Source organism: Dreissena polymorpha, chromosome 10 (genome assembly GCF_020536995.1).
Source record: "Dreissena polymorpha isolate Duluth1 chromosome 10, UMN_Dpol_1.0, whole genome shotgun sequence".
Lineage (NCBI taxonomy): Eukaryota > Metazoa > Mollusca > Bivalvia > Myida > Dreissenidae > Dreissena > Dreissena polymorpha.
In genome coordinates, this window is record NC_068364.1 from 68,297,517 (window position 1) to 68,310,832 (window position 13,316).

Genomic DNA, 13,316 nt, shown 5'->3' on the forward strand with positions numbered 1-13,316 from the left:
AATAAGATTTGTATGTTATATTACACAAGTCACATTTTCAGTAAAACAGGAAATTGCAGTTTGTGTGTTTTGACACTTGCACCTCAGTCCTATCATTTCAGACATATGAAAGTTTCAAACAACAAGCAAGATTTGTATGTCAAATTACATGATTCACAATATTCAGTAAAACAGGAAATTGCAGTTTGGTTGTTTTGACAGTTGCATCTGAGTCCTATCATTTAAAAGTGATTATATGTCAGACATTTGTAAGGCTCTTGATAGCTCATCATTGGCAACTTTTTTAACACTAAATAAAGAGCTGCGCCATGAGCGCATGATACGCCCGTCGTTCGCCAATGAAGTAGTAAGGTAATAAATAACCCTTTGAATCATTTTTTTACTTCAGTTTATTTGTATTTGAATACATGGTTTATTTTATAAGTACATGAGCATGGAGCGCCGTCTCCTTGACATTCAACAAAGTCCCATAACTGTGGAACAACAATTCAGAATTCCGTCAAAAACGAAAGGGGATCAGGGTTTATCAATATTAAGATTGTGTTGAAATTTGAAAAAAATCCATCGAAGGATATTTGAGCTACAGTAGGACATTCAATGAAATCACGAAATTTTGACGAACAAAGTCCCATAACTCTGGAACGACAATTCAGAATTCCGTCAAAAACGAAAGGGGATCAGGGTTTATCAATATTAAGATTGTGTTGAAATTTGAAAAAAATCCATCGAAGGATATTTGAGCTACAGTAGGACATTCAATGAAATCACGAAATTTTGACGAACAAAGTCCCATAACTCTGGAACGACAATTCAGAATTCCGTCAAAAACGAAAGGGGATCAGGGTTTATCAATATTAAGATTGTGTTGAAATTTGAAAAAAATCCATCGAAGGATATTTGAGCTACAGTAGGACATTCAATGAAATCACGAAATTTTGACGAACAAAGTCCCATAACTCTGGAACGACAATTCAGAATTCCGTCAAAAACGAAAGGGGATCAGGGTTTATCAATATTAAGATTGTGTTGAAATTTGAAAAAAATCCATCGAAGGATATTTGAGCTACAGTAGGACATTCAATGAAATCACGAAATTTTGACGAACAAAGTCCCATAACTCTGGAACGACAATTCAGAATTCCGTCAAAAACGAAAGGGGATCAGGGTTTATCAATATTAAGATTGTGTTAAAATTTGAAGAAAATCTGTCAAAGGATATTTGACGTAGCGTACGACATTAACAGACGGACGGACGGACGGACGCGGGGTATACCATAATACGTCCCGTCATAGACGGGCGTATAAAAACACTTTCCTTGACTACAAAGGCTTCCTATGAACCATTAAAGCGGCAAGTGTCTACCCTAATAAGCGTTTGCACACCGTCCAATTATAACGTGCATACATTATGCCCCATTTTTCCAGAGAGAGGCTTATATATCAGGGTTTTTTTTCTTTAAAAATCTGGTCCGTATTAGGCCCCATTACCAATGGAAACAAGGGCTGTTTGTAAAACACGCAAGCCCCCAAAATGGGCTTTCAGTTGTAGTGGCTGCGCAGCAATTGTGTGAATACGTTAGAAACCATTTTACTGCTTCAGGTCACTGTTACATTCACCTTTGACCTGAAATAGGGGTCATCTGCGAGTCATGATCAATGTACCTATGAAGTTTCATGATCCTTGCCATAAGCTTTCTTGAGTTATCATCGGGAAACCATTTTACTATTTCGGGTCACTGTGACCTTGACCTTTGACTTAGTGACCTGAAAATCAATAGGGGTCATCTGCCAGTAATGATCAATGTACCTATGAAGTTTCATGATCCTAGGCCTAAGCGTTCTTGAGTTATCATCTGGAAACAGTTTGGTGGACGGACAGACCATGTGCAAAACAATATACCCCCTCTTTTTTGACGGAGGGGGGGGGGGGGCATAAAAAGTATATAATTTTCTCAAATGGGAAAATGGGACCTAAATATTCCCAATTGAAGGTTTCCAAATTATTTAATTTAGATTTGAACATTTTGTTCATCTCCCATCCAGCCATAAAAGTTCAACCTTAGTAAAAAATAATATTTAAAACACTTCTTTTCTCAATTTGAAGCTTTTTTTTTAGCAAAACAGCAACAACACTTATTTCCCAATTTTAGTCGAAACGCCAAAAATTTACCCAATTCAAAGGTACCCAGCTCCATTCCCCAAATGGTGAAAAAAACAGTGTATATATGTGAAAACTTTCTCTAACCTTTTGTTCTCATATTTGTCCCACTTTGAGATTGCCTTTCCACTGCCACTGATTCTTCGGGACTGAAAACAAGAGTTGTAGAAGTCACAAAGAGATTCTTAAAGGCTAAGAACTAAGAATCAGTTAGAAAGGTGATGAATTAAATGTAAATGGCATTTATTTAACAACGAGATATTAATAATTTTTTTATTTTCAACCATGTGTTTATGACATAAGACCCATTGGAGACCTTTGAAATTGTATCTTTCACTTTAGATGTTGACAAGGTAAAGACAAGAGCACCGCCTTTTGCATGGGTTGGTGAGTTGGTGACCTTGTCTCAGTCCTATCATTTGAAGGTCATTAAACATCAGATACATAAGGCTCATTGTGGATCATCATTGACAAGGTCACTCACTCAATCTGCACCACAAATATACTTGCAGAGTAACACAAATTTACTTGATTTTTCACCCATAGAAATTCAGTCAAATCACTGCTTTTAGTTCACCAACTCATGCTTTGTATGGGTAAGCTGGTCAGAAAATTTAACCCTTCCCCACTCAGAAGCAAAGCGAAAATAGCTATGTGCAAACACTGTTAACAGCATAAAACCAGAACAGCCTGCGAGTTACTTGCAGTCTGTTCAGGTTTTATGCTGTTTGCTGCTCATCAGTATCTAAGAGTTGGATATGAATCCTGTAAAACTTTCATTCAATGTTACTTTCTCTGAGACTACAAATGCGTCAAAATAGGCATCTAAGTGGTGAAGGGTTAATGTTAACCTACTTATGCCCATACCTGACTTTCATATTTATATCAGCCTAGCTGAGCAATAGATTTCATGACCTATGCCCCATATAAACTCTGACCAGGGATGGAACCAGCCATAAAACTGAAGGCATGGAAATTAACAGGGTCCCATTATCCAATAACATTAAACATGTGTGCGGTACAATATTTTCTACTAAGAATTTGTCTTGCCCAAACAAACTTTTACTTGACAAAACTTCTTTTTTACACTAAGAAACGCTGATAGAAAGATTAACATGTCCACATCATCTGCTTTAATTGGAAATCTCTATATTAGGATTGAAGAAGGTTTGTTAGGTCTAGCCCCATCAACACATCTTAAAAATTGCAGAACTTGGTAGTCCTTTGTGGACATTGACAAAAACAGAACCCTGGCTTTTTATTGAGTTAATTCATTTAAAACTATAGCAACTCTATTAAAAATATTTGTTCTCACCACAACCGTCGGGCAAGGTTTAATTTCGAAATCTTCTCACAAGGGCATTCAACCAGTAATAGCATGCTGATTATATGTTCATAAAGAAATTCATTAAGAAGTTCAATGGTGTTGTTTCATACTATGCCTCAGTCCTATCATTTTAGAGTCACTGTTACTCAGAAAATTATAAGGCTCTTGATAGTTCATCATTGGCAATCATGCAAAAACTTTGACAGTGGAGCATCAGCATCAGTTCACAAATTCTACTAGGATCTACTTTCCCAGTTTGATGTGTTCAATTAATCCTGACCACCTTTCTCCTTTACAGATTTTCTGTGTATTAATTATCCTCCCCAACACCTCCTCCATTGCTCAGACTCCTTTCTTCCATTTATCCTACCAACATTTCCCTCCTCCATTTCTCAAACTATCCTTTCCAGTTTTGCTCAATGTTCCTATTATCCAACCCACCTCCATTCTGACTCCTTTTCAGTTTTGCTCTGTGTTCTATTTATCCTACCCAGGGTTCATACAGATTTTCTCCAATGAAATTCAAGCACTGTTTAAGCACTTTTCAAAGGGAAAAAATCCAAATTCAAGCACTTGTTTAGTCCGACCTACTGAAAACTGTATATTATTATGTGTCCAATACTGACATTATTTGCTAAATTGATCTCTTCTTGCTTAGGCCTAAAAAAAAAAATCGTTTGTTTCCACTGACATGGCCAAAAAAATTAGGGTAGGTAGGTAGGCAAATAATTTTATTTTTAAAAATATTTTTTTTTTAGAAATTGTCGTACATGGTGCATTTTCTTCTCATGTTTTGTGTATAACTGTATGTACAATAAATTTGATGATGTCTGTAATGCTATATGACTATATTTAAATGCTTTTATGAAATAAAAACTTGCTGTTCATTAATATTGAATGTGTTGCTTTCCTTAATTCCGAGTTTAATGTTGACTTCTGGCAACGGCTTAAATATACCATTTTATGACCAATAAAAGGCATAACTATAACAAGTCACAGAGAGCTTGACCCTCAGTGTCTATAGGGATTCAGTGTTGTTATACTTTCTGGTCCTTTGGGTTCATGCAGTGTATTCTATATTATTTATTATTTATAATATATTAAATACCTCAAAAGCAGTGCTACGGGAACGCCAGTGGTGTTGCATTTAACATTATCACCATGGAAAGACCCAATCAAACCGGATGTGCTTTTATATTTCTTGGATGCAGTTAATGTTCCCAAAGGACCACATTTTCAGATTATATTATGTACTGGTGGCGTGGGGTCTATCTACCCATGAATTTCAGAAACAGAACAGAAAATTTATTACGACTTGTATTATATACATACAATTACACACACAAAAATCAATAAACAATCACAAAATCAAATCACACCAAGCACAGAAAAGCAGAAATTTAATGATATAAAGAGAGGCTAAACAATTATTTAGACGGGCTATTCACAAACAAATCAAAATTATATACCTGAAGAAAAAAAATCCTCTAAAAAACAACAAAGTCCAGCCCTCTGAAAAAATCGAGCAGGGGTTCCCCATGGGACCATGCCAGCATAGTTCAACCCCCCATCCCTTCACCCAACTTTATCCCAAGTCATACAAAGTTTTAATATTTTATAAATAAGTGGGTGGGGTAATACGAAACTACTGCACCATATAAATAAACACATACCGATTCTAACATGATATATACCTGTTTAAAATATATTTAATAATAAAGATACATGTACTGTAAAATTGACACGTTTGCAACTGCTTTAATGTAGGCCTACCTTCGATCTCAAAACTTTCAGCCGATATTGACTAGTCCAAATAATTAGACGTAAGCTACCCCGCTTAAATCGACCTCATATTTATAGGAGTAGATTTTGACATGTCCGTCTTACACTTCACTGTGTAAGTGACAGTTATGTCTCGAGAGTGATGTTCCTGGAATAAATCGTCCATCTGCTTTGAGTGAGAAACATTTTTTATTAGTTTTTGCTCCTCCAGATGTTTGCATTTGAAAAATGTTATCGCAAGAACTGACGATGCTGCATTCCACGTGCTAGCGCTGGGCGCCGCCATCTTGTTTATGTTGAAAGTTTAATGTACGGCGCCGATAACGTTGAACGCTTATTGAGCGCGCCGAAAAATACGCGGTCCGATTTTTTTCGAATTTTGGACTCAAAAAAGATTAGGACCGGCGGCAAAAAATTAGGTAGGGTCGGGCCACCGTAAACAAACAACTTTTTTTGTTACGCCTTAACGTTCTACGTGACTTACAACAGTTGGCACTAGCCTGCTACAGTAACAACTGTTTAATCAAAAGTAAGATATTTCATTATGATATAGTAATTGACTAAGGTCAAAACACATACCAAAACAAAACCTGTTATTTGTATTAAATAATATTCAACAAGACTATTGCCAAGCAATATAAGTCCCCTACCATTGTCAGAAATTCCACATAAATTGTGAGTACAAGTATTTTCAATGTATTATTAACTAAGGTTCAACTTATAGAGCTGGATTGGAGATCCTGAATTTTTGATGTAGGAACGAAATGAACGTGCATTATGTCCATATTGCCATCTATCCATGTTTAAAGTTTCATGAAAAAATATTAAGAACTTTAAAATTTATCGCAGGATCCAGAAAAGTGTGACAGACTGACTGACTGACCAGACAGAGCGAAAACCATAAGTTCCCTCCGGTGTAACCGGTATGGGACTAATAATACATAGTATGTATTCTAAATGTTCTAAATGCACTCTTCTGGTGACTTTTCAATGCCGATTCCCCCATACTAGCGATCTCTATATCTGTTATGCATACTTTACAAGATGCTTTGACTTAGAATCAGCGTTGTCAACAACGCTAGCGTACGTCAAAAGCCCCCCTTTCTGAAAAATGCACTTATTCACTGGCATATTTCAACATGTCAGCACTGTAATGGCATAATGCGTACAAAAAAAACCTGAAGTAGTCTAATTGGCGGAAGATTAGTAGTAGTTGCCTCCCTTACATTCTTAAACCCGTAACGATTCAGTACCTGCCAGTATGAACAGATTAGAACCATCATAAATCGTGAAAAAAATACGACTTCGGACTCGTAATAAAGATATGAAATTATACATTTTTACATTGGTACGTTTTTCAAGCACTTTTGAAGCCCAAAATAAGCACTTCTTAAGCATTTTTAAGTTTTTATAGGCAAATAAGCACTTTTTAAGCACTTCACAGCCTTTATAAGCACTTTTCAAGGTCTGTGCTTACCCTGCTACCCACCTTTCCCTCCTCCAATCCCAAACTAACTTTTCCAGTTTTGCTCAGTGTTCAATTAATCCTACCCACCTTTCCCTCCTCCATTTCTCGGACTCTCCTTTCCAGTTTTGCTCTGTGTTCAAGGCCCATCTCTGCGTTGGTGTCTTCACCTAGGGCATCCACTCGAATAGCCAGAGCACATTTGGCAGCCAACATTCTTGACATCTAAAATGGCCCAAAGCAACATAAAAACTGAATTCTACCACATCAAAATCATCACAAGCAAAATATATCAAATAGTTTATATCCATAAATCTTGCAATAATTTAAAGATGTCTATTTAAAATTTAAAATCATTAAAATTTTTAGTATAGATTTTACCGTTTTATTTATAAAGAGTTGCTTGATACCCTGCTTGTATGGAAGATCTATATCAAACCATAGTTTCTGGCTTGGTTCAAACATCTTCCGTTTTAATATTGCAAGAGTCAGGAAGGTGTTACGTAAATGACTACATTCACCTGCTGTTGCCTTGCGTTCTAAGGTCACTTGATTTCTGTGTACCATTTGCGTATTTATATTGATCTTCATATTAAATATAATGTTTCTTGCTGAATATAATAACAACTAACTAGTCATGTAAAATCAATATTTCACCACTTAATTATGATTTGAGATCAATGGCCGAGACTTATGGGGGAAACCAAGTTACATAAAATTATCTGTTTACATTTATTTCATAAATGCCAGATGTTTTCCCCCACCAATTTGGGAATGGGACCCGTGTCCTTTGGATTGCAAAAAAATGCGTTGTTTTGACTAAGGCCAGAAATTGGTGCTGTTGCTTTAAACTAGACAATGCTAAAGGGAGACTTAAAAGATTAATTTCCGTTATTTTTTATACACTCAGATGGGAATTTAACCCTTTCAGTGCGGGAACCGAATTTTAAAGGCCTTTGCAAACAGTTTGGATCCAGATGAGACGCCACAGAACGTGGCGTCTCATCAGGATCCAAACTGTTTGCTATTCTGATAGTATTCTTTGAAAAAAATCAAAGAAAATGCTTATTTTAGAAATTCAGCAGACGACATTTTAGCACACGACAAATTTCCCAGCATGCATAGGGTTAAGGCAGTCATCAGGGGTGTGATTGAGGCAAAGTCAGAGGGGAGGAAAATTCTGACGACTGATTTTGACTACGCGAATGGCGCGCATAACGCAATGACAAACCTGAAAACAGACATTAAAATAAACAACTTCTTGAACATTATAACAATATTTCTTTATAGAAACTGTTAAACTTCACATTTAACATACTGAGGATGCAAAGTAAAAAGTTATTTATTGTGATCAATAGCAGCAGTTTTTCAATGTATTAAATTACAGTTTATGGACTAAATATAAACAAACACACTTGAGTGTTCTTCCTGTGTTAATGATGTATTAACTGAGTTAAATTTATATATTTAATTTGTTTACCTTTCAATATCTTGCATTTCACATCTTCACTCAGTTCAACGCTATTTCAGTTAACTGAACAGCGTGACAAACATAAGTAAGCAGAATATGCATATGAATATGATTACCGGGTATACACAGACCCACACACATAAATCAAATCATGTTTGTCTATTTTCATGTTCGAAAGATACTCTTCTAAATTGTTTTACTTTGCAAGTAGACTAAACTCAAATTTGCAAACACTGGTTTCCGTGACACAAATTTAGTGGGCACATTTCTTAACATGTATTGCTTGTATCTAAAACGTAGTCTTTTTTGTTGACAAACACATTTCATTATTCCTATCAAACTAGGTGATGTCAGTCATTTATTCAATTGCTATTTGTCATTTCAACAATCTTAATTTTCTCTTCACAACGGCGCCATTTGCAAACAAATCAGCTGAGCGCATTTTAAGAAAACAATTTTTATTGGAAAATTGGGATACCACAGCCAATTATATCACTCGTTTTAAAAATGCTTAGGCAGAATCTACTAGTGTATAATGCGGAGAGATTTTGCAGGCCGCGGATATTTCGGGCCGCTTATGAAATACGTCCGCGGTATCGGTGGTAGCCCCTCTCCCCCACATTTTTTAAAAACAAATTTACTCGAATCTCAGAAGTGACATCCGGGACAACCGGATCCGCGGAAATCCGCGGAAAAATCACACCCCTGGGACTCATTTGGGAAAACTTGATACTTTTTGTGATTGGGAATGAGGTCCGATTTCTGCACCAAATTTGACCAATAAAATACACTGACTGCCCATACCTTTCCTTTTAGTTTTACGCTAGCCTGGCCCACGAGAGATGCATGATAGATGAGACCATATTTCGGTGTGTCGTGTTTGGTCTTGAGAGCCCTAAACAAGGCCTTCTCTGCGCCCAGGATCTGCACGGTACTGGCAGGGTGCTTGGCAAGGTTCATCAGGGACCCTGTCAAGTATACAACAACATGGTAATAAAATGATTTGCACTGTACTTCAGTTCAAGACAACATCACAATTTAACTTGGAACTGAGCCAAGAGTCTTGCGCATTTAACAGCACCTCTGATAACTAAATGGAATTCATGATATAACTCATAAAACATTTCAGCAAATTTTGCCCATGTCTGCAAGGTAGGAACCCTGTTAAGTACACACAGTGCTTTTTTCATCATTTTTGGAATGGGGTTTGGTCAATTTGGATGTAAATGAATATTTGAATTAATTTGTGCAATACCAAACAACTAAAACAACCTTTAATCCCCAATTTAAAGATTTCACGACACAAATTTTCCCATTTTTAGTTTTTTTTCAAGCTTATTTTTTCCAATTTGTACTTTACAGGTACTTTTGCCAATTGGGCAAAACCACATCGCTTAATATTTATTGTTGAATATTAAATAAGATTAGATTGGTTCACTGAAAACCTCACTAATGATTACATGGTCATGTCTCATTATCTACAAATGCTAAATGCTTGAGCTATCTATAGTCAATCTCTCGTCCTAGCATTAACTAGCCATACACATAATCCATATATATTGTTTCCACAATGCCTTAGGCACAACAGAGAGCAAGGTCAAAGACACCTACCTGCATGTGATATCAACCTTGCCCCCACTAGCTCCCCAACCAATACTGTCAAGTTGGGAGCTATGGCAACCATTCTGTTCTTGATGTAATCATACAGCTGGGCCCGGTATTCGGTGATTTCAATTACCTATATGAATGCAGAAAAACATAATAAATATCAACATATAATTTTTGTAATTTGTGCCATCCCAAGAACACAATTTTGATTTTTTATAATCAGTCAACTTCCAAAATATTTCTTCTATCCTGCGTTTCTATACCGATGGCTAACAGTTACTCCACTTGTAAAATGACTTATGCACGTTCATAATAGCCATCTATACCGGTTACATTTTGAAAACAAACTATTACTTAATTTTTAAGCTCGATTGCACAGAAAGCCTACGGCCAATTTGAAATGCTCTCATGTCTGTTTCCTGGGACTAACAAGTACTTTGCATCTATGGGGGATATCTCAAGTACGCGCCCAGTGGGGATCAAACCTTTGACCTCCTGGTCGCTAGGCAGACACCATATTCAGTGGTTTTTTTTGGATGAAATATTCGGCGTTATTCGGCCCCATTCCCCCATCTTTAGAGTATATATTTTTCCCCTAAATATTTTTAAAATTCCCCTCTCGGAAGTGTTATTCAATTTTAATCAATACCTCATTTTAATACGTCTTTCCTTACGAATTTACTACAACTTTTCTGAACTGCATCTGCATGTTTACTTTATTTTAGCCTTTACCGCAAACCGTACGTAGTTCACTATCACCACTTTTGCTTTATGACATCTACCGCAAACCATACGTATTTCAACATGTCGCACAACAACAAAATCTATTGTAAAACAAGATCCTGTTTGTGAAACACAATGTCCGCCTATATGATGTTTGATCTCGAAGGATGACCTTGACCCCTATATGATGTTTGACCTTGAAGGATGACCTTGACCTTGACCCTTCACCACTCAAAATGTGCAGCCTCATGAGATACACATGCATTTCAAATATAAAATTGCTAGCTTCAATATTGCAGAAGTGACATTACATGAGCAATTTTGACCCATATATTTGACCTTGAAGGATGACCTTGACCGTTTACCACTTAAAATGTGCAGCTCCATGAGATACACATGCATGCCAAATATCAAGTTGCTATCTTCAATATTGCAAATGTATTCATAAAATAAGCGATTTGGGCCACATATATTTGACCTCTGACCTTGAAGGATGACCTTGACCTTTCACCACTCAAAATGTGCAGCTCCATGAGATACACATGCATGCCAAATATCAAGTTGCTATCTTCAATATTGCAAAAGTACTCATAAAATGAGCGATTTTGGCCACATATATTTGACATCTGACCTTGACCTTTCACCACTCAAAATGTGCAGCTCCATGAGATACACATGCATGCCAAATATCAAGTTGCTATCTTGGATATTGAAATACTGCAAAAGTGTACATTAAATGAGCAATTTTGACCCATATATTTGACCTTTGACCTTGAAGAATGACCTTGACCTTTCACCACTCAAAATGTGCAGCTCCATGAGATACATATGCATGCCAAATATCAAGTTGCTATCTTCAATATTCAAAAAGTTATTGCAAATGTTAAAGTTGGCGCAAACCAACCAACCAACCAACCAACAGACCAACAGACAGGGCAAAAACAATATGTCCCCCACTACTATAGTGGGGGACATAAAAATTGACAAATCTGTTTTAAATTGATATTCTTTTCAAACAAGTACAACTTAAAAGTCAGTCTTCTTCAAATAACGGCAGTGAAACGCCAGAAATGTCCGGTCAACAGAGTGGTGAAAGACTGTTTAGTTTGCTCAACCTGCTTTGCACGCCACAGAGAAACAGAGAAATAATTGATAAATTAGCTGAAAAGCCCAGAAATATTGAACTTTGAACATAACATGTTTATGAATAAAAGAGTTTAAATTATGTTTTTCTCCCTCTGTATGGTGAATTGATTTTGTACTGTTACTAGCTAAGCATAGAAATTTCCCCCTTTTCCCCTTTCATGCGCGAATTTTCCCCCCCTCAGGGGACCCGACCCCCTTCCCCCAAAACTGAAAAAAAACACCAGGGCTTTTCACCCTTATATAACCGAGGCCGAAATTCGGCTACTTCCCAATTGAAAATAAGGTCATTTTTTCCCAAAATTGATAGAAGAATTTCCCAAAATGTTTTTTTTACTTAGACATATTGGGCATCTTCCAAATTGAAAGCAATTAGCTCTAATTTGATTGAGAAAGCACCACAGTGCGTCTTTTAATACTTCTGAAAAATGAAAAAGACCCTGTTTCGGAAACTTTTAAAAACACAGTCTTCCCAAATTGAGTAGTTATCGCGCATGAAATTCCCAATTTGAAAGGCTAGGGCCTCTTCCCAATTTCCCGATGAAAAGCCCTGAACACTGATATTCATAACACCACTGCCACCTAAAGGCAACAAACAATTGACAACCTTTGTAAAGAATAGACAACCTTTGTAAAGAAAACACATTTGTGTTTAATTTGAAACCAGCTAGTCCTTTTAATTACTTAATAACTTACTCTAAACAAGTTTCTTCAAAGATTTCCAAAACAATCAAAGAGCAACTAAAGCCCTTTTAAGAACAAGAGGGCCATCAGGCCCTAAGGCGCTCACCTGAAAGCCAAAGGAACTAGACTATTCTGAAAAAAATGCAAGCTGACAAATGTTCTGACCAAGTTTCATGAAGATTGGCCAATAAATGTGGCTAACATAGTGTCAACAAGTTTTCACTAAAGCCATATAAGGACAACTGCCCCCCACCCCCTGGCGGCCATGTTTTTCAACAAACCATAACCATTTTCAAACTCACTCAAGCTATTGTTAGAACAAAGATTGGATAATAAATGTGACTTCTAGAGTGTTAACAAGGTTTTGTAGTAAAAAGCCATTTAAGGAAAAATGCCACGCCCCCTTGCGGCCATGTTTTTTAACTGATCTCAACCATTTTTTAACTTAGCTCAGATATTATTAGTTCAAATATTCTGACCAAGTTTCATGAGCATTGGACCACAAATGTGACTTCTAGAGTGTTAACAAGGTTTTACCATGATACAGTAAAGCCATGTAAGGAAAACTTCCCCGCCCCATGGCTGCCATGTTTTTCATTCAACTGGAACCATTTTCGAACTCGTTGAAGATATTATTGGGACACATGTTTTGACCAAGTTTCATGAAGATTAAACTAAAAATGTGACTTCTAGAGGGTTAACAAGGTTTTACTATAGCCATATAAGGAAAACTGCCACACCCCCTGGCGACCATGTTTTTCAACCAACCGGAACCATTTTCGAACTCGTCCAAGATATTATTGGCACACATGTTCTGACAAAGTTTCATGAAGATTGGACTAAAAATGTGACTTTTAAGTGTTAGGAAGGTTTTACTAAAGCCATATAAGGAAAACTGCCACGCCCCCTGGCGGCCATGTTTTTCAACCAACCGGAACCATTTTCGAACTCGTCC

The 13,316-nt window shown here is 36.8% G+C and overlaps 3 protein-coding genes across 7 annotated transcripts in view; all 3 read right to left on the reverse strand.

Moving 5' to 3' along the window:
* Nucleotides 1-13,316, reverse strand: part of LOC127847597 (uncharacterized) — a 188,530-nt gene that overhangs the window by 106,633 nt on the left and 68,581 nt on the right. The gene's annotated exons all lie outside the window — the stretch shown is intronic.
* The window catches only part of LOC127847599 (protein PALS2-like), a 195,271-nt gene that overhangs the window by 51,187 nt on the left and 130,768 nt on the right, over nt 1-13,316 (reverse strand). The gene's annotated exons all lie outside the window — the stretch shown is intronic.
* The window catches only part of LOC127847600 (nucleolar protein 58-like), a 53,561-nt gene that overhangs the window by 13,280 nt on the left and 26,965 nt on the right, over nt 1-13,316 (reverse strand). The window contains exons 9-12 of the mRNA XM_052379620.1: nt 9,815-9,941; nt 9,008-9,171; nt 6,823-6,957; nt 2,246-2,307 (exon numbers count right to left, since the gene is read on the reverse strand). Coding sequence (XP_052235580.1) covers nt 2,246-2,307; nt 6,823-6,957; nt 9,008-9,171; nt 9,815-9,941 — 488 coding nt within the window. The remainder of the gene's footprint in view (nt 1-2,245; nt 2,308-6,822; nt 6,958-9,007; nt 9,172-9,814; nt 9,942-13,316) is intronic.